Below are 24,826 nucleotides of genomic sequence, written 5' to 3'. Positions count from 1 at the left end.
AAAGACAGAGAATTTTCAGTTCAGTTTGTATAGTTAGTATAATGTAAATGCAGTTTAAAAGAAAGATTATCAAATATAATGAATGAATAAATCCATACAGAAGCATGGTAAGTGATTCATTTATAGTGTGGAAAAAAAGCCAGAGATTAATAAGTTGTTAGTACGTCTACACATTTGTCAGATGACAGACATATGTTGACATGTGTGATTAGATACTAAAACTATACATTATTAAAAAATAGTACCTTTCACAATTTTAGGAGTGTACTTAGGTTCCCTATTTTTTAACTGAAGATTACATGGTTTTCGGTGAATTTACCTTGATGGGAGGGGCACAAGAGTTCCTTAAGAAAGACTATTGTCATCCAGTGCATGATCATATGGAGGCCATGAGCCATCCAGTCAAAAGACATATTTTGTAAAATAGAGTTTTCTAATGAACTTCAATTCAAAGAACTGCTCCTTTCATGGCAGTGCCATGCAGCCTTGCCCAAGGCAAATACAGTATGAATTTATTTATTTTATGATGATCTATAGATCCCTAGAGCAATTTCAAAGTAACCTAAATCAGTAACAAGACTTAAAGTCTACATGCTATTTTAAGTCTATTTCATAATTAGTCTGAAAGTTAAAATACTTTTATCTCATTTTATATTTTAACAATGGAGAAAATGCTGTGTGGTATGGGGTTGTTAGTTACAAACAACAGAATCTACTTTATAGGCTAAGTAAAAAGGAAGTTAACAAAAGATGTTAGGCAGCTCGAGCCTCTATGAGGGCATGACCTGGTCTTGGCAACTAACCAGCCAGAACAACATGACAGTGAGCAACACAGCCTCCAAAGCACTTGATCATCCCTTGGAGCCAGTCTAGTAGACACTCGATTGCTTCCACTGCCTCTCCTCACAACTATGATTGATGTTTCCATTTGGAGGCTAGGAAACTACCACAGCCGTTTTAGTAGAACCAGACACCTGTGTCATTCCACATTCTTCTAGGAGATCACAGTCATAAAGCAGCTGCTCCTTGTATTGTTCACTCCTGCATCTGTGTTGTACCCACAGGCACCTGATTGGTGGAAACTAGGTCATGTGCCTGGATTAGTTTATACAGGAACCTAGGAAGCTAAATTGTGGGTTTCAGCCTCAATTACAATTGGCCAAATTTCTAGGAAGAAACCTAAAGGCGAATTTGAATGGAAAATGAATTGGATATATTACCAAATCTTTCAAAAATGAAAAGTTTCCTCATCACAGCTATATACTTACGGAGTGGTAGATTTTTCAGATGCCAAATCATGTGGTCTTCCTAAAAATAAAATGAGTCCCTATCATATAAAGATGAACAGTTCACCTGACCTTTGGAAATTAATTTAAATAAACATTAAGAGGAGCTATTTGCATCTAGTATCATGTGAGATCCCAACATCAGTATGGATCAGGCTATCAGGTTATCTTAATATTGTGATGGGAGTAATCCAGCGAATGAAGAGTTCATGAAAGGTTCATTCCTCATCCTTTTCCCAGTTCTCAGAGGCAGAGGTAGGAGGATCGCCATGAGTTCAAGGACACCCCAAGACTACATAGTGAATTCCAGGTCAGCCTGAGCTAGAGTGAGAGCCTACCTCGAAATCAATAAAATAAAATACTGACTGACATAGCTTATGATGGTGGCTCATACCTGTGATACCATATCTTAAATAAGCAGAAGAAGGAGGATCAGAAATTCAAGTTTATACTCAGGTACACAGATGGTTTTATGCCAGCCTGGGCTATATAAGGCCCTGTCTCAAAAATATAAAAATTAAGTAAATACTGACTGCTACATGCCCTGTTTTGGGTGTTATAATACTGATTTTGAAAAGACTAACATCTGGAACATTCCTGCTCAAAAATGTGCAAACTGCTTCTAAGAGCAGAGCCTGGAAGGTGAGAAAGCTGACTCATAGTCCTGTCTCAGGAGGGAGCTAACTGCTTCTAGCAGCCATCTGAGGAAAAAGAAACTGAAGATGTCTAGGTAAGGTCATTAGTAATGCTGCTGCATCTGCTGTCAGTACTGCTCTGGTGTTACTATGCCTATGGCTTCCTCTGCATGCATGTACTCACTGGCACTTTTAAGAGAGTGAAAGAAAACCCAGTGATACCAGAACAAGTACTACACTTCATAGCAAAGGGTATGGAACTCTTGATTTTGGAAAAATCCTTAAACATAGTTAAAGGAAGGGATTTAGTACTGCTGGAGTCTGCTGATCTGGAACACCCATACACTCTGAGCATGACAGCAATCCCCTGCTGCCTTCAACAGCCCGCTTGGCCCATGGCTACTGACACTGTTATCTTCAACACTATGGATCAGCACTTCTTTTTTTTTCTTTTTTTAAATATTTTTTTTAATTTTTTTTTTTTTATTTATTTGAGAGCGACAGACACAGAGAGAAAGACAGATAGAGGGAGAGAGAGAGAATGGGCGCGCCAGGGCTTCCAGCCTCTGCAAAGGAACTCCAGACGCGTGCGCCCCCTTGTGCATCTGGCTAACGTGGGACCTGGGGAACCAAGCCTCTAACCGGGGTCCTTAGGCTTCACAGGCAAGCGCTTAACCACTAAGCCATCTCTCCAGCCCGGATCAGCACTTCTTATGCGTGTATGTTTGCTCTGAGCCAAGAGTCCAACCAGGACTCTGAGGAAAGGAGCGTAGGGCGTACCTTAAGGTCAGCCAGCATCTCTAAACATTGCTTGTCAATACTGGTCATCTGTGCTGTTCAAGCCAACGGTACACCAAGGCCGAGGAAAGCTCGTTATGTTGCTTCCAGCAGGTGGATTACAGTTATAAGATTAACTTTAGAGCAAGTTGCAAGTAAAGAATTTAGTGAGCTGGAGAGATGGCTTAGCGGTAAAGCGCCTGCCTGTGAAGCCTAAGGACCCCGGTTCGAGGCTTGATTCCCCAGGACCCACGTTAGCCAGATGCACAAGGGGGCACACGCGTCTGGAGTTCGTTTGCAGTGGCTGGAGGCCCTGGCGCGCCCATTCTCTCTCTCACTCTCTGCCTCTTTCTCTCGCAATGTCGCTCTCAAATACATGAATTAAAAATAAGCAAAAACAAAAAATTTAAAAAAATTAAAAAAAGAATTTAGTATCTCACAACAATAATATTATAAAAGCTATTTTAAGATCCATAAGAAATATTCCCAGTTCTTTTCCATAGTTTGTTCCCACAGTTTGTTCTTATAGTTCATTGCCACAGATACTAAACTGTGAAAGCAGGAGCAGAACCAAGGTGAGACTCAAGCAATTATGAGTCCATTTTCCCACCTCAAGCTGTTCCATAGATAAAAGAAAAATTTTTTAAAAACCTGAGTACAATGTAAAAAAATGCACAGACTCACATGTTGCAGTTTAATAGACATGTTCCAAACTAAGGTTAGGTACTCATTGGCCATGCAAAGCTGGGACAAGTTGCTTAATTTCTCTTGGTTTGATTTTTCTCTTCTCTGAAATGAGAACCATGATGCCTATTTCTTAGAAGTATTTATATTTGTAAAGTTTGGGGGACAGGCAGAGGGTTTGCTTTTTTGAGAGAGTCTCTCATGCTGTAGCTCAGACTTGTTTAAAACTCACTATGCAGCCCGGGCTGGCCTCAAACACATAGCACTTCTGCTGTAGCCTCTTCAGCACTGGGATGGGCAAGAGTCACCATATTAGACTGTTCATAAGATTATATAAGCCACTAGTTAAGGACTTGGCATAGTCTGGAAAACAATAGCTATTAATTAAATAGAAACCATTGTTTAGCATTTTTTTCAAAATAATTGATCACTAAGTATCATAAAATCTTAGAGATTTTGTGCTATAGCATTCTACCCACTGTGAAGAAAGCTTTATTTGTGGTTGAAAAGCTAGAGAAGGGCAGGAAGTGAGGGTTTCTTTCCCTTTAAAAGTTTTTATGGGGCTGGAGGGATGGCTTAGCAGTTAAGGTGCTTGCCCATGAAGCCTAAGGACCCAGGTTCTATTTCCCAGCATACACATAAGCCAGATGCACACAATGGCCCATGTGTCTGGAGTTCAGTTGCAATGGCTGGAGGTCCTGGTGTGCCCATTCTCTCTCTATCTGCTTCTTTTTCTCTGTGTCTATCTCTCTCTCTCTCTCTTTCTCTTATAAATAAATAAATAATTTTTTAAAAGTTTTGATTAACTTATATTTATCTGATCCCATATAGTTAAAGAAATTAGAGAAAAGACAGGGCTACTACCTTTACAACTGACCTGTTTCTAATTATGCTTAGGGAACTTTCCTAAACTCTATTATAAGATTTTCAGACTATCTGATGGACTTTCAAATTATGTGCTAAGAAAGGGAAAGCAAATAACTTAGAAATTTTTAGAAAAATAGCTGGTACCATCTGTTCTGTACATGTGGAAGAAATGTCTATTAAATGCAACCTCAAATGAAAAATAGCCTCACAATTTCAAAGAAAGTCGTCTCTAATGGGCCAAGAAAAATGTGCTTGGAATGTGACTTTTTACACCATTCAAACAGTTTCAGAAACAGCCTGACATCTCAAATGTAAAAGAAACTAACACTCTCTTATATAAGTTAACCTAATGCATAGAATCGTTTTTGAATCTTACATTGTCATTAACATGACTTGCTGTGTATACTTGTTTAGTCTATCTGTGATACAAAGTCCAGCCCAAGAAATTGGATTCAAATATTTGTGCTCTGAAATATAATTTCTTCCAAAAATATACCAAAAAGACACAGGAAGAGAAAGTTGTTTTCCCTCTAGTGTAAGCTCTGCTTGTATCTGGAGTAAGAGAGAACAGTGCAAAGAGGCAGAGGGACAGAAGACACACTGGTCTCTGAGCTACCACCCATCAGTGAACAGGCTGCCAAAGATGAGGGCAAAAGCCTGTTCTCAGGGACTGAGCACCCCATGCTGATGTGACTGGAGGTCAGGACTGTGTTCCTTATGCAGAACAAGAGCAAGAAAGGAAGAGATGGGAGCAGTGTGCCAAGAACAGCTGGCAGCAGGAGGCCTGCCTTCGGAATGTCAGGCATTCTGCTGACAGATACAAAAGCCCAGTAGGTGAGGCAATGGGCAAAAACAGGAAAGGACGCCCATTTGGAGGTGCCTGCTATGCAACCAAGGAGGAAAGTATGCCAAGCATTGACTGATGACAGGTCCAAGAGAAGGTGGCGTTGTTGTGACTTTTCTAAGCAAAGAAAGGTGAGAATCTCTAGGTCAGCAGACAAAGGGAGTCCTTCCTCAAGTTGTTTGCCAAGTACAAGTGGCAAGATCTTAGATCAGGGATGATTAGCACCATTTTGAAAAGGAGCTGCTTGAATTCCAAAAGGCTTTTATGGCAGAGCTACAACCATAGCCTCCATTCTTGCAACTGTGGCTCCTGCACCATCTGTCTCTCAGACACTGAGACCTGACCTCCCAACATTTTAAAGCCTGGGGATATCTAGAAAGATGATGGTTAGTAATAAAATATATCCAATGGGAGAGGACTGGCTGATAAGTAACAAATGGTTGCAGATAGAGAAGTTAAGGCCTCCAAAGAAATTGAAATTGTAGTACCTATTCGTAGAATCAAGTTAGAGGAGATTTAGGTAGCCTAAAACTGATTTAAAAGCTATGTACACTTGACCATGAAGAGTCCAAGACACTAGGAGTATGAAAAATATCATTTGGAGTCCTTTACCATAGTTGGAATAAGAATCTTTAGCAAAAAAAAGGAAGAAAGAAATAAAAGAATTGGTAAGGGAGAAGGTTGTAGACAAGGATAAGGATATTTCAAGCAGAAACTCATGTCCATTGAAGATAAAATGAGCAAATGCCGGGTAAGTAGCATGCATGGTGTGATACTGGAGGGGAACACCGTGAAGAGCCAACACTGATGATGGAGACAGGGCACACAGCAAAGGTCCGCAGTTCCATCATGCCCAGCTCATGCTCATTAAGAAAGCCAAGTACATAACCTCAATTTCAGAAGTCTATAAAGCTACTCTTCTGAACATACGTGTCATGTTGTTATGCCGGCTTTCATATGTGAGCTTTTCTGCAATAATTCATCAATGCAGTTCAAATGCTAAACGTTGATAGGTCCCTTGGTTAAGCCTTTAAATGATAAACTGTAATACATACCAGATAGGTTCCATTAGAACTTGAAAAGCATGCATAGAATAAATGTCCAGTTATAATTTTTTTAAAGTCATATGTGTGTCTGTGTGTGTGGGTGGGTGGGTGCACTTGTGCCACAACACACATGTGGAGGTCAGAAGACAACCTTACGGTGTCGGTCCTATCTTTCCACCTTCTTTGAGACAGGATCTCTCTTGCTCTGCCACTGCCTGTGCCAGACTAGCTGGACTGCAATGAGCTTCTGGATTCTCTGGCTCCACTTCTCATTGCCTTAGGCTCATTGTGTCTGTAGAAGTATGCATCTTGCTTTTAGTGGCTGTAGGGGAGGGTCAAACTCAAGTTAGCAGGCAAGCAAGTGCCCTTAACTGCTGAGCCATTTCACCAGACTTAAAGTTACATTTCATTTTGCCTTTGTCTTAAACTTCTGAAAATAATCATGGTATAGCCACTTCAGGCTATTTTGGTATGCTTATAATGTCAATTATGGCTACATATATGCTGTGCAGAGGGCTGAATCTGTATAGACTTCATATTCTAAAGTTAGATTTGAAAAATTCTAATCGTGTTACTAGATGCTAATAATACCTAATCATAATGACATTTCCTCTTAGTAGGGCACGCACATTTTATTTCATAAGTAACACAGACTTTTCATACCAGCATTACAAAATGAAATTGAAGATTTTCATGGAAGCAGCCATCAACTAGAGGCTCTTGAGCAACGGCCAAGGAAGAGAACTGGTGCACCAGTTAGTCAAGATGCATTGGCTGATTATCCTCATGAAGTGTTTTGTAGGCAGTCCTTTCTGTCTTTGTCTTCATTATCATGTTTATATTAACAAGGATGATGGTTTACATCTATGGAGCATAAATCAGCTTATAGAGGACTTCCCAACAGGCTATCTCACTTGATCTTTACAGTGACCCAGCAAAGCAAGGCCAGATCTTATCTTCCATGTGGTGGATGAATAAACAGAGGCATGGATTTGCATAGGCTTCAAAGCTGATGACTAAAGCTTGGGAAGTTGAATCCAGACCTTCCTTCCACTGCTGTGAGATTAGTTTCCTTAAAAAAAATAGTCTCTACTGATAGCAGCTACTTAAAAAAATATACTTTCCAATAGGTTGATGTTGGAGAAAAGCATTTTCATTAGAAAACAAGGAAAATAAAAATCACAAATTCTCTTCCATTTGTTATCAGTTACTACATAGTCCTAATGTTATTATTTTGAAAAATGACCTAAAGTATTATTACTCCACTATGATGAGCAAAGAAATATCTCCTTAGATTTTATGCATTTTATACATATTGAATGTACTAACATATTTTTTGGGTTCTAAACATGCCCATTTATATTATCTTCCAATTTCCCCTTCCAATAATGGGTCAAATGAATACTCTTTTGGTATCATACAGCTCATCAATTTTTAAATTCTCCCAGCTGCTGCTTAACTTACTCTTATGTCTTTTCTCTCATCCTTTCCCATATTTCTAATATAAAAAATGGCATTTCTTTTCCCAGTAGAAAAGCTCCACCCAGGCCCACCACATGGGCAAACTTCCAGGTGCCTATGATTAAATAAGTGATTGCTCTGCCTGTCTTTGAAAACATGTCTTATATCAGGCAGTCAAGATACAATATCCATCACTGCAAAGGAAGCCAAGCATTTATTTAAAATAATGAGATATCCTCATTTTCATTTTTCCCTAAGAGGATTGTAGTGATGTTAGAATTTTTTTTCTCTGAATTCTGGAACTAGGGCAGCACATTGATTTGAAGAAAGCTATAATCTTCCTTTCTAATTTGAAGTGCACATCCTCCTCCATGAAATAGAATGTGACTTTTTGAATAGCAAGAGGCCTGAACCCACACAAAGATGTCCTCGCCCTGGCCACTCCTCTCTCAGGTTGGCCCCATTCTTATAAAGGCAGGATTTAGAAAGACCTTTTAAATAAATGCCAAAGTATATTCAACTAAAAAGGAGAAAGGTTCAAATCATTTCTTCCAGACTTGGGAGGGAAATGACTTCAACTGCCAAATCCTAATGAGTATTACCTTTTGCTTTGTATCACTTCCTCGCTGACCATAATCACTTGGAGAAGTTCAATCCTAGGATATCTTTGGAAAGATTAATGATTAAAATGTTTAAAGGAACAAAATTAGCCCTTTGTCTACCAGGAGCAGAGAAGTCTGAACACTTATTTCTCTGAGTAGTCAGGGATTTCATCTTCTAAGGTCCTGGTTCTGTTCAAGAGTCACAACTCTCTGTGACTTTGAGAGATAATAAGCAGATAATCAGCAAGCACATAATGGTTTATAAAATTCTGCCTTCAAGCACTATTTTTTGGTGTCAGTCGTGTTTGATTTCTTCCAATCCTGTGCTTCTTTACAGCATGATTACAAAAGTGAGAGAAAGGGGTGGAGCAGGGCACCAGCACAACCACGTGCCAGCTGAGAGCAGCCCACGACAAGCACCAGCTGTGGGGCTCATTTACCCATTAGCTCTATGGCAGCCTGAGCTGCATTTCCCCAGAGAACGAAGACACTTTGATTTATTCAAGCACCTTTGCTTTCTCAGAGAAGATCATATTTACTTTTCTTACTTTCATTATGTTCTATACACCTAGCACCTAGCCCAACTCAAGAGCATTACCTAAGATCTTCTTTCCTTAATCCTTGTTTCCCTCCCTTCCATCTTTCCTTCCTTGCTCTCATCTACTTTCCCATCTAACCTCTCTTTTAATGGATTTACATTTTTTTAAAAAAATATTTTATTTTTATTTATTTATTTGAGAGAAGGAGGAGAGAGAGAATGGATGAACCAGGGCCTCCAGCCACTAAAAATGGACTCCAGATATATGCACCACCTTGTACATCTGGCTTGCATGGATCCTGGAGAAATGAATCTGGGTCCTTTGACTTTGCAGGCAAGCGCTTTAATTGCTAAGCCATTTCTTCAGCCCTGGCTTTACATATTTTCAACTGCCTTGTCTTTCTTCATATTTTAACTTGCCTATATGGGTGTCTATGTTACAGCATTTTTGTGGTATATGTGTTCTGTGCTTATGCAGAACTGGCTCTTAATGACAGAAGTCTGGGGAGTGGGGAGAGATGAAACAAATGAATTGCCCTTATTTTCTGGAAACTAAGCCATTGCCTTGGGAACTGTGGGAGTGGGAAATGTGTCACCATCCTGGCTTATCTTTGTCAAATAGTGTGATTTTTTTTTTAAGGAATCAGAGGGAAAAGAAGGTGGCAGGAGCAAAGACTGATCAGATTATTACATGTTTTTCATGTGGTCTTTAACTGTCTTGACTTTTTTTTTTTTTTCAAATCTAAACTAAACCATATCTTCTGTTCATTTTCACACTAGTGTTTCATTCTTCTTTGAGCACTAGTTACAGATTTTCTACCCTTTGAACTCAGTTTACCAGCAAACAAAGGCTGACTTGGTCATGCAACAATTCAATTCAAGGAAAGTAAGTGTGAAGGAAGGAAATGCAAGAGGCAGAGTAGTTCATTTTGCTGCTACCAGGAAAGTGGATGATATACCCATACACACATTGAAGTGGTAGCCCTTATACCTAAAGTGACCTTATTTAGAAAAAGTCTTCACAGTGGTAGTCTAGTTAAAGTCAGGTTATTATGGAGGAACCCTAACCCAAATATGACATGTATCCTTTTAAACACATGAAATTGAGGTACAGAAGATGCGTACACAGGGACAATGCCCTCTACAAATGAAATGAGAGATTAAGTTGATACATCCACGGTTCAAGAAATAACAATAATTTTCAGAAAATCCCCAGAATTCTGAAGAGCAACATGCAGTAGTTCTCCCTTCCAGCCATCAGAAGGAACCCATCTTGCCAAAACCTTCTCAGATACAGCCTTCTGTGCTGTGAGGTTGTACCTGTTGTCCAGCATTCAGTCCTTTGTTATGGAAGCCCTAAAACAGTGATGCAGTGGGTCACCTGTAGCTTTAGGAACTGGAGACACCTGTACATCTGGGCAGAATGTCTGCTCATGAAAAGCAGAGTCAAGATCCAAGACAGCCAGGGGTCGGGCCACAGGCCGAATTACAGAGCTCCATCTGATGACTCATAATGGCAAAGGCAAAGTACAGGAGCCTGAAACCAGTGAAGGATTCAGAGTGACAGCAGCCAGGCTTTCTTTTCTGTCTTTGGCACCAGTGTTACTTCCTCAGAATGTGTCCGTTTATCTACTGCAGCTATGCTTTGTCCACTCTCTGCCCCATTACCACACTTTATTTGCTTCTGTGGAACATATTTGCATGTGTGCATCATGCTTTTATTTTCCTCTTTCCTCTCCTGGAGAATAAGTTCTCACATCACTTACCAGACAGTGCCTGGCACCTATAACTTCTTGGGACATCCCTTATGAACAATGATGTAGATTTGAAAGTGAAGAGGAAATCAGAACCTAGAGATATTCCTTGAGACATCAGAGGGTGGAAGCGGGACACATGTCTGCTCCTGCATGCTCCTGGGTTAGGGAGATTGGAATGAGTACCAAGCTAACTCTGTATGTGGCAACGAACATAGAGGAAATCAGGGTTGACATTACAGCCTGCAGTAGGGTTCTGCAATGACAGGGAAACAATAGGATATATAGACATAGAGATAGAGATCTGGCATTATCTCATGAAGTATGGGGTCTGCAAAGTCTCAATGTCTTCTCTTTACAAACTAGGGTCCAGGAGAGCTAGTGTGGTTGCAGTTCAAATGCATAGACTTGAGAACCAAAGGATCCAGTGTTGTAAATCCTGGGTACTCATATGCAAGGGCAGAAGATGGATATCTCTGCTCAACCAGAGACAGCAAAGTTAAACTCTTTTATTCTATTCAAGCTTTCCACAGATTAAATGACACCCACCTTGCTGAGAGCTTCGTCATCGTCTAGCAGTTCCAATGCTCATCTCTCCCAGAAACAACCCAAACACATACATAGAAATAGTTTCCCCAGCTGTCCCAGCATTCCATAGCCCAGTCAAGTTGACCATGAAATTGATCATCACACTGCCTGCCCTGTGGTGGACAGAAACGCTCAACTTTGCTGAGCTCACCAGTGATGCTACCCTACCCACCTGCTCTGGCCTAACAAAGGGAGACATGTAGCAAGCTGTGTGGGCTCTTTAAAATAAATTATTCAACATAACAACTCACCATGCAGTTTCTAGGAGAAAAAATGTGCTTCTTAAATTGAAAATTCTGCCCCATTAACTTCCTGAAAGGTAAAAGTGGATATTTACTGGAGAGTTCTGCGAATGAGCTAATCTGCAGTACAGCGAGGCCCGGGCTGGGGGGAGGCTGACACATTCTGGTTGCATGTTCCTATTTGGAGGGACTTGTATTTAGTGGATGACAAGTTAATGTTTCTTCAGTGCTTTTCAGTTGTGGTAAAGCTGCTAAAAGGAATGACAAATGTTCTATTTTACTGATGTATTAACTTATCTGTTAATTAGGATTTCTAAGATACTATTGTAAAAACCTACCAGAAAAGACTCTTTTGTGAACTTCTTAACTAACTTTTGTTTTTCATTTTTGTTTTGGCTTTTCAGTGGGCCTTTGGCTTGTAATTTTCCAGGAGGAAAAGAGATTTATCTAATAGGAACATTTGTGTTATATACTCCAAACCTGGCTGAACAAACCAAATCACTGAGAGACAGCCTCCCATCTATCTAGAACAAGTGATTCATTCACATGCTTAGGATCCAAAACCACAAACTAGAGAGCCATCAGCATCTTCCTGCTCCAATCAGATCCCATGCTTTGTACCCTAATACTATCATGCCCCTTCCCCCAGAAATTTGGATGATCCAACAATGGTTGTTAAGGCTTTTAACATATATAGAAATAAAGATGTTATTTTTGCTCTTACTTTAATCGTGAATCTAAATCACAATATAACATTGCTCAAAAACTAAACAAGGACACAGTGGCCCTTTACCAATAGCTTCATCCAACATGAGATTAATTGTTAGAGTTTAGTGTATCCTGTGCCCCTTTTTCAGCTTTAGCTACATTACTGCTTCCTGCACATTTTTGTGTTTGTTTGGCCATCTAAGAAATCTGTTTTATTATAAGCAAAAGGGCCATTTTTTTTAGCACCCTGACTATAAATCCACATTATCCATAGCTACTCTTCAGCTTACAGTGGTTCATTTTCATATTTCAACTCTCTGGCTTTCTTTTGTCCAAACAGAGAATTTAGAAAATGTTCACTTGCATTCAGCATTGCCTGAGATGTAACAGTATGTCTGCATTTGTTCTCATGTCTAAGGAGGTGAAAATGAAGGTCAATAGAAACAGTGATATTTCTGATGGGTGTGCATATGCTTCAGGACCCCACAGACCTGCAAAGTGTTCCAAAACTCCTTTGAAAGTTGTGGCTTCCTTATTCCACCCTCATATACTTTAAGCTTTCCCAGGCTTTTTACAAGTGAACATGGTATGATAACCAAGACTCCCTATAGAGGTGTGAGAGACGGTTCAGTAGCCAAAGCTCCTAGCACACAAGTGTGAGAAACTAAGTTCAGATCCCCAGAACCAACGTAAAGTCACGCGTGCAAGCACCTGTAATCCCAAAGTGCCTACGGTGAAATAAGAGTCGAGGCAGGAGAGTCCTCAGAAGCTCATGGCCTGGTGTATACAGTGAAAAACAAGACACCATGCCTAAAACAAGATAAAAGGTGAGGATTGGCCCCCAGTGTTGTCCTCTCACCTCAACATGTGTGCCATGGTATATGTTTGCCCCACTCACAGAGCATACACACACACACACACACACACACACACACACACACACACACAGATTTTCAAAAAATGAATCCCAGCTGGGCGTGGTGGCACATGTCTTTAATCCCAGTACTCGGGAGGCAGAGGTAGAAGGATCACCACGAGTTCAAGGCCAACCTGAGACCACAAAGTGAATTCCAGGTCAGCCTGAGCTAGAGTGAGACCCTGCCTTAAAAAAAAAAAAAAAAAAAAAAATCCCTACAGAATTGGGATATTGCAATATATAACACAACACACTAAAATAAATACTTTAAAGTTGTATTGCTTATGCTTTTGCGTATGCTATCTCCTTTGCTAAGAAGGTCCAAACCCCTTCCAGATAATTTTTTTTGTTTATTTTATTTATTTATTTGAGAGCTACAGACAGAGAAAGAAAAAGACAGAGAGAGAGAGAATGGGCATGCCAGCACCTCCAGCCACTGCAAACAAACTCCAGATGCATGCGCCCCCTTGTGCATCTGGCTAATGTGGGTCCTGGGGAACCGAGCCTTGAACCAGGGTCCTTAGGCTTCACAGGCAAGCTCTTAACTGCTAAGCCATCTCTCTAGCCCCCAGATAATTTTCGATTGTGCATTATGATTCAACTCAGAACAGCAACCTATGATGCCCCCGTCATAAACTATGTTGCCTTTTCCATTCATAACTTATTGTCTCAACAGGCTTGAGGAAGCCTGGGAGTGGCCATTTACCTGCTCACTTACCAGCTGTGATCTTGAACAGACTACTTAAAATATTTTGAAAACGAAGAAAATTGTCCCTCTCTTACAGTACTGTAAAGAAACATTGCTCAACAGAAAAAAAAACAACAACAAAAAAAAAACAAACCCAGAATGTCATGGAATACAGCATACTGCACCTGTACAGTGCTTGGTCAGCTGTATACATTTTTAAAATATATTTTTATTTATTTATTTATTTGAGAGAGAGAGAAAGAGGCAGAAAGAGAAAGAAGAAGAGATGGGTGCCCCAGGGCCTCCAACCACTGCATATAAACTCCAGATGCATGCACCCCCTTGTGCATCTGGCTTACATGGGTCCTGGAGAATCAAACTGGGGTCCTTTGGCTTTGCAGGCAAATTCCTTAGACACTAAGCCATCTCTCCAGCCCCAGCTGTGTACATTTTTAAATGAGGGCCAATGAGACATGTGTGGTGGCCCACTTCTGTAATTTTAGAACTCAGGAGCTAAGGCAAGAGGATCACTAGTTCAAGGTGAACCTGACTACATAATAAGACCCTGTCTCAAAAATCAAAATAACAATAATCATAATCTGAAACAAACTATTCACATTTATCATGTTTATTAGCTGTTTTGGGAAGAGTTCATTCTGTAAGAGTTCATTCTGTAAGAAGCCATTTTTAGGGCTGGGAAGGTAGCTCAACAGTGAAGAGCACTTGCCACTTAAGCATGAGAGCCTGAGTGAACCAGAGACTCCCGAGTTCAACTTCCCCAGAACCCACATAGAAAGCTGGGCTTGACCATGCATGTCAATAAATCCAGTGGGGTGTAAGGAGGGTGGAGGACAGAGATCAGAGAATCGCTGGCTGAAAAACGCAACTCGGGTTGAGGGAGATACCCTGTCTCAAGAAGTGTGCAGATGAGTGATAGAGAAGGGCATCCGAATCTAGTTCTCCTCTGGTCTCTGCATGCACATCTGTGCCAACACATGTGCATCCACCACACATAATCCACACAACACACACGTGTGCGCATGCATTCACAAAAAGGAAAAGGTATTTATAAATGCACAAGTTTCCCTCACCTGTTTCTCTTACAGTTCTCCTTTTTGGCTATTTTCAAACTTCCCAGATAACTATATTTATATAGTCCTATTGTCCAGAAAATATCATAGAAAGATAACAGAAAAAAAAAACTGATTTTCTCTCCTTCAGAAAATAGAAATATAGGAGAAAGAAATTCTTAAGATGGAAGAATTTCTGTTGAAGTCAGTGGACAGGACTGGAGGAGGTAAAAGGCTCCCTCGCATATTTTAGACTGCACAGACAGGTAACCAACTACTCAACTCACAGTAGTTTATGGATGTCTCCTACGTGGGGCTTTCTCCTCTCTGAAGCCCCACCTCTTACCACTCCTACTCTCCCCCTGGTACCTGGTCCTTCCCTTTTCAGCATTCTTTGCACCTGTTCTCTCCTTGTATGGAATGTTCAATGCCTTCCAGGTGATTCCTACTTGTGCTTAAAGACAGCTTAGCTCACCTTTCATGATAATTATATGCCATCCTCCCAGGGTTCCATCACGGTTTGATTCTAGAGTGGAGTAGAAAGTAGGATCCACACTGTGACCTGTGGGAATGGCAGCAGCCCTTGGAATTACACAGTTTCTCTTCTACAGTACTATACATGGCTCTCCAATGCTCTGTCCTCCCCTGTTCTTATATGTATTCCAAGAGCCTCATGGTGGAAACTATTTTAGTCATTTAATTGAAATGTATTCTCTTAGCACACAAGTTCCTGAAGCAGGAGTTTGGATTATGTTTTTTTTTTTTCTTTTTCCAATACGCTATACATGAAAGACATTCAATAAAGATTTGATTAATTGGTGGGGTGATGGATAGTAAATTCACAAATTAATGGATAAACTTTGAATTAAGACTAAGCTACAGAAGAGGAGATAGTAAATCACTCTGTAGGGACAGTAAAGGGGCAGTAAAAAATAGATCAAATATAAAGTAAAGAAATCCTCCATTAATTGCCCAATTAATGTTCCCTGAAGATGACCTGATCCCAGAGTCCCCTGACATCTTATAATCAGTGACTCACAATTAGAAAAGTATGCAAGGGACAATAGAAATAGGATAATAGAAGTAGGCTTAGTGGAATGGGATACATGAATTTTGGTGTATAGTACCATCTTGGAACTCACAACCCTTTGGGATCAAAGTGGAGTCAATATTTATATGCCCCAAGTTCACAAGCCCTTTTCCACTTTCTCTACTAATTTCTCTCAGTTCCCTTTTCTTACTATCTAACTCAAAGTTTCCTTTGTTGTGTGAAGCCATTCATCATGCCCTTCCTGTTACCTGCTTTAGTGCACCTTAAAATAGAAATTTCCTCTAAGAGGTCAAGCACGCTGAAGCACCTCTTCAAAATTCTTACTGTGGGGCTGGATAAAGGCCCAACTATGCCTACAGTCATGTTGTGTTAAGCCACACTGACATTAAGTTAGAACAATAAGCATATTGGGTTATTGCTGGTTTCGTATGGGTCATAGAGCCACAGTTAGGTCTTAGCTAAGACAAGACTAGGTATTGCTTCTGTTACCCATCATGTCTTTTCACTTAATTATGACCACATGATTAAGAGGAGGGAGACTGTCCAACCATAGCCCCAGTTAAATTTCTTCAACACAGACTTCTGAAGCACCTAGCCTTCTTTTGAATCAGACCTTGCCAAAATTGCTATTTTGTACTATCTCTGCCTCCCAGGGCTACTACATTCTGTACTAACTAGAAAGAAAGAAACATTTTTTATATGAAAAGACTGGCATATATTTTTAACTGAGATAATTCAAAAGTACTTGAAAGGATTAGTGTTTCAGAGGACAACTTCTTAATTTGAATATCAGTTTAAGCCTCCCGCCACATTGGTATGGAATTTATGGACTCCATCTCAATTGTCTTACTATATTCATTTAATGTTTATAGGCAAGAATAAGTAAAACAAACAATTAAGCCCAGTATCACTTATTCAAGGGAACATATCAAAGAATTGTTGAAAAAATACAAAAGGCTACACCATTGAGAACAACTCCAAGATCAATACTGACAAAAAGGATGCTTTTTTTTTTTAGTATTCTTCATGCATAAGGGATGTATTGATTGCTTTTGTAGAGCTACAGCAAAATTACCACAGAGAACAACTCAAAAGGAGGAATAATTTATTTTGGCTCCTGGTTTCAGAGGTTTAACTCCACAGTCCTTGGCTCCATTATTTCTGAACCACTGATGGCCTTATTATTTTCTCTCTCTCAAGTCTGCTTAGTTTCCTGGTCATTGTGGTTTCACTTGAAAGAATTCAACAAGACACACAGACCCTAATGTAGATGACAGAAGCGCTTATTGGAAAGCAGAGCGCAACATATTCTCAGGAGGTGAGAATGGACAGTAACTAAAGACATCATTCTATCCATCTACATTTTAGGGACAGTTCATACTATTTCTAACATCTCTAGAACAAGCACCTTTTCCTAAAAGATATGTTCCTTTTCAAGTATTTTTGAGCCCATTATGATTGACTCTCACAGGAAGGAGCATCATATGTCTTTATTCTTTATCAGAAATCCCCCTGCTCTGTAATAGCATATGGATCAAGGCTCCTGGAATCAGGTTTAGGATGTCATGACTCTTCCCAGTGTGAGAGATAGGACCCACATCTCATTCTTCTGACCAATAATTGAAGCTTTCTCTAGTCTCAGTTCATGACTTTATAGTTATTTATTATGAGGGGAGAATCCATTCTCCATGTCCCCCAACCCTGATAATTTCTAACTAGCTAAGAGTAAGACGAAAACATCATGGTGGGTGGAGAATGTGAAAGATTAGGCTGTTCATCTCATGGCAGAAAAGAAGCAGAGAATAAGGAAGAAGTATCCAATTTACATCCCCCATGGCCTTCTTCCTCCAGCCAGGCCCCACCTCCTAAAATCTCCAGCAACTCCAAAAATAGTACCACCAATACACTTGGCTTTCTTAAGTGGGTGGAACCATTAATACCCAATCCATAAAAAAGGGTTATACATTTTTCAGACAGAATTCTTAGAGAAAGCAGAGAAATGTTGAAAGTTGATTTTTTGTATCATAATCAAAGGAAAATTTGGACTTTGGAAAATGGGAAGAGGTGAGGCTATGTAAGCCAGAAAGTGATTGATTGCAAATGTAGCCTCTTCTGAAGGAGATACTTGTGAAAGTTATAAATGTTTGGTTTACATACTAGTCTTTTAGGAATCATAGTCAATGTATTTGTGTATCGAGTATAAATATAAATAAATAGTTTCTGGTTGTGGGAGAGGAAAAGCAGGTGGTTATGACAGGAGGTCCTCAGGACTTATGGAAATGAGTGATCATAACTGTGTTGATCAGTGTGGGTAATTCTTACAGCCTTATTGTGTTTATTGAAGGCTTTATTATAAAAATAACTGAACATCTGAACAAAACCTGTACTTTATTGATTTTGCAGAATTAAGAGGAAGATTTCTGAGGCATGGAGCTTCCATGGGGTTCTGAAGAAAGTAAACTGAATACAAAGATGCCAGACTGTCACTGAGGTCCATGGACGAATGCCCACCCACTGCTCTGTATGGGATTGTAGATTTATGAGTACTATGCAGCCTTTGCATGATGACAAGAATCTAGTGCCCCAGAGGCATATTCTTCAGTATCTGGACTAGACGTGCTGTCAAGACAATGGCTTCTAAGGTCTCCTGCTTATATGTTTTAACCGTCGTGTGCTGGGCCAGTGCTCTCTGGTACTTGAGCATAACTCGTCCTACTTCTTCCTACACTGGCTCGAAGCCATTCAGCCACCTCACAGTTGCCAGGAAAAACTTCACCTTTGGCAACATAAGAACTCGACCTATAAACCCACATTCTTTTGAATTTCTTATAAATGAACCCAACAAATGTGAGAAAAACATTCCTTTCCTTGTGATCCTCATCAGTACCACCCACAAGGAATTTGATGCCCGGCAGGCAATCCGGGAGACATGGGGGGATGAGAACAACTTTAACGGGATAAAGATAGCCACACTCTTCCTCCTGGGTAAGAACGCAGATCCCGTCCTGAATCAGATGGTGGAGCAAGAGAGCCAGATCTTCCATGACATCATCGTGGAAGACTTCATTGACTCCTACCACAACCTTACCCTCAAGACTTTAATGGGGATGAGATGGGTTGCCACTTTCTGTTCAAAAGCCAAGTATGTCATGAAAACAGACAGTGACATTTTTGTAAACATGGACAACCTTATTTATAAACTCCTGAAACCCTCCACCAAGCCAAGAAGAAGGTATTTTACTGGCTATGTCATCAACGGTGGGCCAATCCGGGATGTCCGCAGTAAATGGTATATGCCCCGAGATTTGTACCCTGACAGCAACTACCCTCCTTTCTGCTCCGGGACTGGCTATATCTTTTCAGCTGATGTGGCCGAACTGATTTACAAGACCTCACTGCATACCAGGCTGCTTCACCTTGAAGATGTGTATGTGGGACTGTGTCTTCGAAAGCTAGGCATCCATCCTTTCCAGAACAGTGGCTTCAATCACTGGAAGATGGCCTATAGCTTGTGTAGGTACCGCCGGGTTATCACTGTGCATCAGATCTCTCCAGAAGAAATGCACAGAATCTGGAATGACATGTCAAGCAAGAAGCATCTCAGATGTTAGGAATTTTGCCAATGTAAATATGTTTCTTTTTTAGAAATGGGGCCTAAGGTGTTAGTATTTTACAGGTGTCACCAAGGGGATATGAACTGGTGAGGGGGTTTTGTAGTTTTTGCTTCCTGTTCCTTGTTCCTTTCTTGGATCACCAATTTACAGATGCTAGGCTTTGGCCATAGATACAATAAGTGAGTTAGAAGGACCAGATTTAATTCAGGTCCCAAGACCTTGCTATTTATCTTTAAAAGTGACTTGTAAACAACTGCTAAGATTTATGTGCTGTGCATCTGAGATAAAAATCTGGTTCAGAAAATGGAAACTCACAATAATGTCTTCATCTCATCTCTGCAAAAATAAATAAATAAATAATTCTCAAAAACAATTCAAAAGTGATGCACAGTCAGGAAGACAGACTGGATGTGATGATTAGTACTGTGTGTGTTGTTACATTGAATTTTTACATATATCACCATGTAATGTGTACAGAATTTATGGTTCCACCAAGAATTGAATTTAGTATAGGCAGGGAGAATGCAGTGAAATAGATGAAACTTGAAAACTTTAGAATCAAATACATTGTATGTTTAGAGAACAACTCTGCTTGTTTGTCCAAGGATTAAACCTGGTCAGCAGGAGGAATGTATATAAAATGCTACTTAAAGTAAACAAAATAAAAATCTTATGCTCTTTTAGAACAAACATTACATGGTGCCGCCAAGGAGACTGCCAAATGTAATAATCTCTGCTTCCTTCCATATTATGCTGCTAAGTGCATTTTCCAATTCTTGAATCAGGCAAGTGCATGTCTCCACGTATAGAAAATAAGTTGGTAGGAGACCAAAGAATAAGAAATTACAATTGAGAAAAATGCAAATTTAGTTACACATTTAATCAACATAAGCTTAGCAATAGTATCTGATGCCCCCTCACACATTTGCAAAGCCTGTAAGAAAATCTTTACTGGGTGCCAGCATTATTGAAAGATTTGATCCTACTATTGATGGATGGAAAAACACTCTAACATCTGGAACATCCAAGTAGCAGCAAAGTAGTTAATGAGGTTATGTTATTATCTGGAGATGCTGCAGCTAGGATTCATGGAGAACTGAGAGTGAGGAAGCTGAGTTCAGATCCTACTGATGCCACCAGACTTCTGTGTACCCTGTGAGCAGGTCTCTCAACGTTGATGTACTTCAGTATGCTCAATTGTAAAATGTCTGACAAAAATATCTACCTCACAGGTACTGTGAGAACAAATCACATTTGTTAAGTATTTTGAGGTCCTTAGTTTAAAAGGTGCTACATAATGCTATGTGTTATGCATTATATGCTAAATGCTAAAGTGATTACAATAATCATAATAATGATCATCAGTAGTAACATCATCTCAATAAAAGTATCTACCAGAATATGAAATGTCAGTGTACTTAATTCTTCCAAAATTTTGATGCTTCTTTGGCTATAAGTTAGTAGTTTGTGGAAACTTCAATTTTTCTGCCATTTCCTGTCTTCAATAACTCAGTGATCACTTCAGCATGTTGCCTTTGAATCTCAAGATGCTGAAAGACAAGGGAGCTGCTTTGCTCTGGGTAGGAGCATTGCACATGGTTTGCAAAATGCATTACAACAACTTGGACCTTGGGAAGAATTTGACCTGAATTCTCCTTAGAAACTTTGAGAACAGGTAGAGTTAGCTCATTCCATTAGAAGAATTAGCATTTAGCAGTCTATACATTGCATACCTATCATTCATTGGAAAACTCAACGAAAGCCACACATCTGAATAGGAGCACTCTTTCTTATCTGGTGTTTTGTTTTTTTGTTTTTTTTTTTTTTGTTTTTTTAACCTGACCTCTGGAAGTACCCGTAGACAAGGGAGGAAAAGTGAATAAACTGAAGTCATAGTCTAGTGCTTAGAAACAATGGTTCTCCCACATCCCTAGCTCCAAAATACCCAATATAAGATAGTACTTCCCATCGATTAATATGCCCTCAAGTTATGATCAGCAGATCTAATGATTCTGATTACTGAGCAGTGTTAATTGTCCTGGTGGAGTGGAGCAGGACAGGGTGAGCCCCTCTCTCATCTTGCATCCTCAACTGCTGTGAGTTCCAGTCACTGGGAAAGTCTCTCAACCTCATGCCTCATTTGCCTCCCAATCATACAGCTAAACACAGTCTCCATCTCATACTGCTCTCTTGCATTCATGCCAATGCTAAGCCAAACCACTTTGGTGTCAAATAATTGCACATTATAAACACCATGTATGTACATCTATGAATTGTTTTATATGTGTATAGAATAAGAATAAAGCCCTAATCTTGAAAAGGAGCAAAAATCAGAAACTCACATGTCTTAAAGAACTATTTCCTAACTTTTTAATGCTACATAGTGCCCATGTGACAAACATGTGAATAGTCATCAAAGACCACATGTATATATTTTAAAAACATTTTTTCCTCAGATGTATGTACAGCTAGAATCTGCTTGATATGTAACATTTTCCTCTGCATGGGGCTTGGTGAGACAAGGCCATTTGCCCAGTATTTCAATAGCCTTAAGCATGTTTTCCCTTTCTTTTTTGAATGTTCAAAAAAATGTTTAATTGATCAAGTAAAAGCTCTACTTTTCTACTTTTGTTAATTCTATGACATGACCCTTGACAACTTATTGTTGCAATTGTTTCTTAAACCATTCTTACAATTACCTTGACAAATATAATTTTTCTTAATAACAATAGCATTCCAGGGCTGGGGATGTAGCTCAGTAGTGGATCACTTGCCAAGCATGTAAAAGGCTCTGAGTTGGATTCCCCAGCACTGCAAATAATAATGCTAATAATAATAATAATAATAATAGAATTAAAATAACAATGGCAGTATTCTACCCAAAGTCATTTGGACAATTTTTCTAAACATTGTCTGACTAGCTCCTTGCCTAGTTTTTCATTAAACATTGGATAACAATGGCTACCAGTGATCAATATCTATAATCTTAAAGTTCCTTAATTTATTTGGGGGGGAAGGAAAAAAAAAAGCTTTCTCTTTGGTGCCTAGTTTGTGTGGCTGTGTCTTCTTACATTGGAGCAGTTTCAATACATGCTGTACTTTAAAATAAAAAAACCAGAATCAAAACATGAAGATCATTGTTGATATGGATTAAATGTGAAAGAATAAAACCCCTTGTGTGATAATATATGGGGAAAACAAACTATACAGCAAAGCCAAGGAAGGAGTTTTAGTCAAATTTCTTCTACAAAAAGACAATGGAATATTTATGTACAGTGTCTGGTATTCATTTTCTACCTTTCCTAATATGTGGGTTCAGTGTGGGAATTGATTATGTCATTTCTTCTGTAAAGGTGAAGATAGTTTTTATAAGCAACAAGGTAACTTGTGGAATGAAAGAAGTGCTTTGCTAGAAGTGCTTACAATAATTGACATTTAGGTATATCATTATATATGAATGGTTGTATTTATGTATTTATTTGTTCAAAATTGTATATACAGTTTTGCTGAAAGTAATTGTAAAAGTGCATTCTCTGGGTTTATAGTTGCCATACATGGGTTGCCAATCAAGCTGCTAATCAGAATACTATTTTTTGTATCAGTGTTATAAAACTGAAAGGAGAAATAGATGAAGATGTCTTTACATTCACTTTTTTTCACCTTCCTCTTGAAATGTAAACTGTTGGCTAAAAGCACGATGCTAATGTACAGGTCCATCTGTCATGGTTCCCTAAAGATGATTTTTTTAAACCATTGGGACAAATAAACAGAAAGAAAACTATCTGATTTTGCTGCTTCTTTGAATGAATCTCTTTGGAGAAATGTGATTGTTGAAATTAATTGATGCTTGCCAGCTATTAGAATCTTCCCCACAACTTCATTGTAGGCAATGGTTCAAGCCATGCAGAGATCAGCCCCAAGAGTCCAAGCAAATGAGCAGTCTGCTATGAGGTTCAATGAGTAAACAATGGGCTCACTCCTATGTTTAGGAAATAAGTTTCTTATTTATGCTTTGTTGACCAAAGTGTTCTAACTAGCCTCTGCGTTAAATTGTATGGATTTAATATGCCAACAAATTCTAGTTGGAGAAGGTGCTGTATATGTGTGATGTGCTTGGTAAATCAGAGTGTGTTATATCTAAGGCAAAAGTGCCATTCTTATATTTTACCCACAGAATGCTTCAAAATACTGCATACAACTTTAAGAGTTTAATTGGACTGGAAAAGAGTGATGCAGACATTCTTTAGCACAGAAAAGTAGATGCTGATTGCTGCTGCCTAACTCTGTAAGCAAAAGACCGAGAGCTATTCAAGAAATAAGTTGTTTCTCTTATTTTTATCAATTTTGATCTAGCTAAATGCATCTTCACTTTTCAATGGAAATTTAACTTTGGACTTATTCCTCTTATACTTCTCAGTTTGTTACCTTTCCCTGGTGGCCTAGTGGCTAGGATACTTCTGAGTTCAAAAAGGCTGATATATGTGCATAAACAATAAAAACATAAAAATATGCAGATTTGCATTCCATATCACTTTTTTAAAAGGGCCAACATCATGAGTATTCTCAAAGTATAAGACCCAGACCAGAAACAAAATATGCATCTGGGAACTTTTTAAAAATACACATCCTTGGGATCCACCAGAAACTTAGAGTGTAGCTTTGCAATTTTTTAACCTGCCCTGAAGTTGGCTCTGACACATGTTAATTTGAGGGCCCAGAACTAGAGCAGGAACTGGCAAGCCACAGTCCTTTAACTACAGTTAGCCTACTGTCCATATGCTTGAACATTTGCAATGAACATCTGGACTCTTGTATTGAACCCATGCTAAGCAACGTTAATAACACTAGTAAGAAGTCCAATGTTCCTATTAGATGTATACTGAATAACAAAAATATTGCTGTTTTATATTTTGAATTCCATGAATCCAAAAAGCATCAAGCTTTGTTTCCCTTCTAAATATGTTTACATCTACAGTTTCACTCTTAACTTGTATATTAGTTATTTTCCTTGTTGATGAGAAGCAACTAAAGGAAGGGGTGAGCAGTTATTTTGGCTTACAATTTAAGGATACAGTCCATCATGGAGAGAAAGGCACAGCATCAGGAGCAGGGGGCAGCTGTTTAAACTGTACCCAGAGCGTGATGAATGCTTGTTCTCAGCTCCCTTTATCAGACCACCACCCCAACCCACAGATGTATGGTGCTGTCCTCTGGTAAGGTGGGTCATCACACATCAACCTAATCTACATAATCCCTCATAGACATGCCCAGAGGGTTATCTACTAGATGATCCTAGATTCTATCAAGTTGATACTATTAACCATCACACCCTGAAAAATTTCAATCATTGATGATCTGACATAGAAAAATAATCATGAGGAAAGATGTTAGGCATAAAATTTCTCCAGTTAGAAATGACGAATCACATCAATAAGGCATGCTAGAATTATCTCCG

The 24,826-nt window shown here is 39.3% G+C and overlaps 1 protein-coding gene across 12 annotated transcripts in view; it reads left to right on the top strand.

The window, feature by feature from the left end:
- The window catches only part of B3galt1 (beta-1,3-galactosyltransferase 1), a 565,801-nt gene extending 542,649 nt beyond the window's left edge, over positions 1 to 23,152 (top strand). For 10 of the 12 annotated variants that reach the window (XM_045147960.1, XM_045147956.1, XM_045147959.1 and 7 more), the window contains one exon: positions 18,161 to 23,152. In XM_045147960.1, the coding sequence (XP_045003895.1) occupies positions 18,388 to 19,368 (981 nt within the window). In that variant the 5' untranslated portion in view covers positions 18,161 to 18,387 and the 3' untranslated portion in view covers positions 19,369 to 23,152. Of the gene's footprint in view, positions 1 to 12,844; positions 12,860 to 17,008; positions 17,076 to 18,160 lie in introns of those variants that run through there. The other 2 variants (XM_045147965.1, XM_045147964.1) reach the window with 2 other exon arrangements.
- The last annotated feature ends 1,674 nt before the right edge of the window (positions 23,153 to 24,826 follow it).

Source organism: Jaculus jaculus, chromosome 4 (genome assembly GCF_020740685.1).
Source record: "Jaculus jaculus isolate mJacJac1 chromosome 4, mJacJac1.mat.Y.cur, whole genome shotgun sequence".
In the NCBI taxonomy this organism is placed as follows: domain Eukaryota; kingdom Metazoa; phylum Chordata; class Mammalia; order Rodentia; family Dipodidae; genus Jaculus; species Jaculus jaculus.
Note: the sequence above shows the minus strand (reverse complement) of the source record. Positions and strands in the feature narration are given on the sequence as shown.